The sequence below is a fragment of the Schistocerca gregaria genome, chromosome 3 (genome assembly GCF_023897955.1).
Source record: "Schistocerca gregaria isolate iqSchGreg1 chromosome 3, iqSchGreg1.2, whole genome shotgun sequence".
In the NCBI taxonomy this organism is placed as follows: domain Eukaryota; kingdom Metazoa; phylum Arthropoda; class Insecta; order Orthoptera; family Acrididae; genus Schistocerca; species Schistocerca gregaria.
In genome coordinates, this window is record NC_064922.1 from 222695987 (window position 1) to 222702541 (window position 6555).

Genomic DNA, 6555 nt, shown 5'->3' on the forward strand with positions numbered 1-6555 from the left:
CGTATGGTGCATCGGAATCCTCATCAGTTGCTTATCCGAGAATGTTGTATCATGCCAATTGCTATTTTCGTGCCTCCTTCATGGCGCTGCATTTCAAGCGGTCAAAGTTGCTTGGGAAACTGTTCCAAGACAGCTGATTCTGCTGCACTAGTTCCTCTTTGCTACATCTAGTTAACTTTCCAGGCAAAAATTCGGTTTTCTAGGCGGGTGAGTTAGCTGTAATGGTTCGACATTCTCATGCGCGCCGGAAGATAATGTGAGCGACGATTATTCCATCGCCGTCCGTTTCGACAAACTCACTGGCTGAAAAGCCGATAGTATAATGAGTAATATTTGTGTCCATTGAATACGGATTGAATCAATGATAAATCTTTTCTTGCAAAGAGAATGGACAGCACTAACATACACTGTTCTAAACTTCATAGGACTATTGAATTTTCATCATTTCCACGTCAGTCATTTTTCGGAAAGAACTCCATTGGCATCTTGTTTGGTAAGTGTTTCAACAAACTACAAAACTCTCGAGAGAAATATCAGATTATCAACGGCTATGCATATTTAACAGTACAACTGAAAATTTGTTAAGCTAGCTGTCTGTTGCCCGGAGGTGACTGCTAAATGTTTTTCCAAGAATGGTGCATCACAAATAAGTTTACTAGATGAAAGTATACATTTGGATAACTTCAGAGAACGCCCAGTCATGCTGGTGTTTTACGTTATTCTTCTGCAGTTTCCGTACTTGAATCCTTTATTCACACTCTGCCGTTTATTTGATAATGTAGCGCCTGATGTACCAACTTTAGTGTCTCAAATGCCTCTGTGGTTCTGGCTGATTTCTTAAAACTAGAAACCTTTATTATTTTATGTAATAGGAATAGATATTGTCTTCTAAATATTAATTGCATTCTCGGTACTATAGTTTGTTTACGTATCATGTGTACCTAAATTTTTTTGTGATTTACATCAGACCAGTGACACAATTCTGACTAGTTAAAGTGATAGCTTCATTCAACTTTCAAAGGCAATCAGGTGCGTAGTCTTTTGACGTTTACAGGAAAATGAGACTACCTAAAATTATCAAAAAGTTCCTGTTCTTTTGGTTAATTTGGTCATTTAAATATATTGCCAAAATTATACATTGTGCAAAAGCTGTTGTCGTTTTAAGACAAACAGCATGTCTTTTATGTCAGCTCATTTAGGGTTCTCATAGTGCTTCAGCTTCAAAATATGACTGTGCCCCATCGAACCTATTTAGAAAGTGCTTCTCGGATTCAGAATCAGAACTCATGTAAGTAAACCAGCGTAATGTGCAAAAAACTCTACCTTACAATGTATCTTACACGAACCTTAACTTTTTACGATGGATCAAGTATCAGGGAGGTTTCACACACATTTATTTTAGTCGTATGTGTAACAGAATCCGACAGTCTGTTGTATGTGTGGTAGATACAGGGGAGCTGCTATACACAACTATAGGCACCATTATTATGTTGGAAATGTTGTAAATGCCTTGGGTATTAATAATTAAAAATCAAAACTTGTGACTCTGTTCCCTTCCACAATTTCATAAAGCTTTCATTTCTAACATGACTGCACTGAACACTTTCACACTCAGTACCAGTGGCAGTCCATCACTCTGTAACCGTTTGCCTGCAATTTATTTTCATACTGTTTGTACCTCACTTTGCGTATTAGGAGGTTCACGAACATTGTTTTACAAAGATAACCAGTAAGGGGATTCATTTAGTTTTTCTACAGGGAATTAACTTGATTCGGGACTAAGGTTGTCATAATGTCATATGTGGAGTACAATAACAAATGAATTATCAAATATAAAAATTTTGAGAATGGAATTTTATGTCTATGTGTGAGTTTTGAAGCAAATGTTTCAAGATTTAAATACTTTGTGTTTCAAACGCACCATGATTGTCATATCAGCAGATTAAACAACTGTTTATCCAAGGACTGTTTCTAATAGTAGCATTTTGTCCTACACATTTCAACATAATTGAACTGTCTCCGGAAGAGCCAACCCTTAATAGTAACAAATAGCATTAAAGAAACTATGAGCAAATAAATTCAAGAGATGAAATAGAGTTATTTCATCTCTCAGCAGAGGCTCTGAAGTGTCCTGTTCACGGAATTCCACAGGAAACAATTTCTCATTTGCAATTTGTAGCCAAAATTTATGACCAATCACACAGTTAATTCATATCGGTATAAACAGTGAACTGACTCGGAAAATCGTATCAGCTCTTGGAACAGGCGTTGGAAATTCCCGTCCACGACATTAAACCGGAACACAGGTTTACAAATGAAATTAGTATAAAATATCCATATTTATGCAGTTTACTGCCTATCTGTAGCGTCGACAGAGACGGTTAGAGCTCAGCACATATACACAGGTGGACACCTACAGACTCCCACAGTCTTCGGCGGCAGCCATTATTTCACCAAAGATGCTGTAAATCCTCCGTTCTGGGTCGCTGCCTCTAGCGGAGCACCTGCAGACAGAGAAGACGGTGATTTACCGCCATGTTACTAGAGCACCATAATAACAGGTCATAACACAGATTGGCTGATGTTAGCAACCGTAGATACGATTATTGTAGAACTCATTAAACGTTGCTGCATAAGTAAAAACATCTTTCGTGATGCTGAACGGCATCAGAAAATGTAAATTACAAAATAAGCTTTGGCGAAATTCTATAGTTTGTTTATCGGTAAATAAAAATATACGAACTGCAACAATTTTCTTCCAAAATCCCACTAAAGAATTAACTGCTTTGAAAAGACAGTACGGAACAGTCATGGAAAATTGATCACTCTCTTCAGACGTTTTGTAAACAACTTGTAACCTTGTAATTTGATTTGAATGTTGCAGTAAAAGTTCTGTCAGCATAGAAATATCTCAGCATCAACGTAGATCGTAAAAAGTCACATTGTCAGTTTGACGTCGATACTCTTGGACATACATTCCTGAAGGTGCTTGGTGCCGTCGACCGGTTTCTTCAGAAGGACAAAGTTGACTCCACTGGTTGTGGTTTAGAATCTGATTACGAAATGGGCTACAGAAAATACGTTGTTCTCTTTCACTCAAGAAGTTGGCTACTAAAAGGTGATTCTGTGATAGGTGACAGAATTAAAGAGGTTTGCATAGAACAAAGTCGACTTGCAAATCTCGCAACCACACGTCATCAGTAATATTTGGTTTACTAGAGTTAATTTGTATACATACACACTCCCCAAAGAGGGAACATGGCATAGTGAAATTCAGTGACAACTCATGCACATAATCTTTCAATAGAAAGTGAACAGTTATTGACATTGTGGAACTACGGACGAAAATCAACATGAAAAACCGTGTTCGTCATATGACGGAGCAAAACATAACATTACAGAGTGGAAACGACTTGCTAAAACTGATTTCAGATATATCTCAATTAAGTAACATAGTGCAAACAATTGAAAACTGTAACTATTGTGTGTGATAACACACGCAATGTGGTTCTAACGGAATGCCGCAATAAGAAGGAAGATGGTTCTTTTGCACAGCGCTACATAATCTAATACGTGCCATACTTATACATAAAATTATCGTAGACAGGAGATAACAAAACCTTACTGATTTGATGGATGAACTCTATTAACTAAGTTCTGTTCCTGTGGGCAGTTGGTTAAATTATTCCACTCCATAAGAAAGAAACCACAAAAATTAACATTGAAGGAACGTATTTCCATCATAAATTGATATCGTTCTACAGAAACATTTCATGTTTTATGGTAGTATTATCGTTATTGACTATCTTTGACACATTTTAAGTTTTATTAGGCTACTTCGATCCGCGCCATTGAATACAAACCTATCTGACAGTAAACAATAAATCTCCTACTTAATTGTCACTGCTGCTGTTATAGACTAACAACAAGTACGAAATTGGACCTACACCCACTGAGATCTGTACCATTTAAGCAGATCCACAAGGTCTAACAGTATCTATCACTATCGTTATTGAGCTGGAAGAAACTGAAACAGTTAATTAATTAAAAGTCGTGTCATACCTTCAAATGATGTCGCATTCTACCTCGGAAGAAGCCTCTGAGACACCACCGTAGAAGTCCGTCGAATATGCTGTCTTCACGTTGCTGATCTCCACTGTCTATATTTGTCGTCTTTATCTCCCCGTCGTTACTGATCATGGTGTAAAATGTGTTTACTTTTTGAGCGGCCTTCTTGGCCTCTGACTTTCGCTCTTTGATTTCGCTACATCTGTCTGTGGGAACCAATTGACCTTCACGCCACAAATGTGACAGCCGTTTGCGGAAATCGTCTTTCTTCATAGACTTCGGTAGCTCACCGATCTCGGATTCCCACGTGTTCCCTCTATTTCCCTCGCCCTCGTCAGTCTTAGAAGTTGACGTGCCTATTGACTTGTCAATGAGGAACACCAGGCGTTGATGGAAATCCCCTTTGCTCATCGATGGTGGCTTATTTCCCCAAACGGATTCATTGTAAAGCGTTTTATTCCTGTTGCTCTCTTCTGTCTTGCATGTTGAACTGCTTCCCGCGTTGCCAATGAGTGCATCAAGTCGTTTACGAAACTCATCTTTGCTCATTGTTGATTGGTTTCACCTGCGAACTGGCTTCTGCTCTATGGCATCCCGAGACTTCTGATTCGGGTGTACTCAACAACTCGTTGGTTTTGAACAATGACGTCACATATATGCCAAAGATGATATATACGTAATGTATATATAATCTTTGAAATCGAAGCGTAAATAAAAATAAATGAATGTTGTTTCAAATTTAGGATTTTGAGTACGTTTTAGGTTTTATACACCGACGCTTGAATCGATAGTGAGTGTCTGTAGTCTAATAAGTTCTCATTCGGAATATTCTTCTATATTTTGCGTAACATTACTATAAATGCTATTCGTTTTTAGGTATGGATTTCCCTGCGCATATGAATAAGGTTAACTTGTCTGTCGCTTCGGGTGTGGAAATGTTACATGTAATTAAATTTCTACAGTTATCTGGTTTAAATTGTATGTTTGTTCTGTGCCGTGAGTACGGGTAAAATATGAAATCAACGAGTGTGTCACGGCACCTCATTACTGATTTGTATCTTCGGAGGTGTAGCTGGGACGAATTGTGGCTCTCAGCTGAGAAACGTGGTTCCAAAAATCTAAGCTGGTCTAGAAAGCCATTATGATGATCACACATTACTTATGTATACATTAACCCTTATGGCTGTGTCTTCGTGAGCGTCGTTACAGTGAGCTTACTGTAATAGATTTGTATTTATTTTGTCGTAAAGTTCGCGGGGAGCATTTACAAAATGGGGATCTTTGGGGTGGAGAGGGGGAAGGGGGAAGATATCTGTCGTAAAAATTTACGAGTCAACTTTTGTAAAAGCCGAGTATAATAGGAGTGAGCGTGCAGTGGGACCATGGGTGAGAACAGCGAGCGGGGGAATGGGGGGGGGGGGGGGGGGGGGGGAGCCGTTGAAGTAACAGACAGTTTCGAAACTGTGTTCACGTTGGTGCGCCAAAAACATATTGCTGATAGGTTAGCCGTAATATCTGTTCGGTTAACGTGATATAGGGATATGGATACGTAAGGGGGAGGAGTTTCATCATTTGGTAGTGTTTGGTGTTTGATGTGTGTGTGTGTTGGTATTTGTTATTTTGTGTTGTTTCTTTTCTTGGGATGTGTTGTAGGTTGGGAACAGGGATACTGGACGGGGGTGTTGGTATATGTTTTTGACTGGTAAAGTATGAGATACATTTTCGTTTGGATTTGGTGGTTGTGCGCCTGTGTTTGTTGGTATCTGTGTTTCCGCTGTATATTTTTGATGTGTGTTTGTATGTTTGTGTACATATTTGTGTTTGTATGTCTCTGAGTACATGTTTTATGTCGGTGTTTTTGAAGATCAGCGTAAGTATTTCCTCGAGGAGACTGTGTCCAGTGAGCTCTTTTTTTCTGTAATAGTACTTTCGTATACTTATAGTACTTTTGGTGATATTACTGTTACATATTGTAATGTTATTAGTGGATTTGTTGGTTTTCACCCGTATGCTGTTCCTATGCAGGTAAGAGTCGTGCCCTGTGGGCACGTATGTTTATTTCTTCGTTCTGTGGCTGTAGCATTTGTGGTTTCCTTTTGTTTTTGTTCTATGTAGTTCAGTCGGTGTTAGGGACAGTATGATCGACATCTTGTTGTTTTCGCTCACTGTGTTGTTTCTCTAGTTCTCATCGTTTCACCCGTTTAGGTGATCTGAAGAGGAGAATATCAATAACTGGTTTTTTGGTGTTTCTGCCACACGAAACACTGCTAACAACTGAAGAAAGGGATATTAATACCCGGTTTGCTAGTATTTTCGTTTTGGGTAGTAGTGGTACATTTTCTTCGTTTGACCTACACAAGTAAACTGATAAGAACGATATTAATGTTCTATATTTTGTTTATTTCGCCTTGATTAATATGGATATTCTGTTCTCAAAATCACCGAAATAGGGCAACTGTAAAACAGGATACCAATATTATGTTTTTA

General features: G+C 38.5%; 1 protein-coding gene across 1 annotated transcript; it reads right to left on the minus strand.

The window, feature by feature from the left end:
• Positions 1-1953: 1953 nt before the first annotated feature.
• LOC126355967 (uncharacterized) lies at positions 1954-4712 on the minus strand. Its single transcript, XM_050006574.1, has 2 exons — positions 4063-4712; positions 1954-2504 (listed from the first exon to the last, which is right to left on the minus strand). Exons 1-2 carry the CDS (start codon positions 4615-4617, stop codon positions 2493-2495), a joined length of 567 nt encoding a protein of 188 aa, XP_049862531.1. The 5' UTR covers positions 4618-4712; the 3' UTR covers positions 1954-2492.
• Positions 4713-6555: the final 1843 nt, after the last annotated feature.

Coding starts and splice junctions, on each gene's coding strand:
- LOC126355967 (XM_050006574.1), bottom strand. CDS start 4,617: ATGAGCAAAGATGAGTTTCGTAAACGACTTGATGCACTCATTGGCAAC.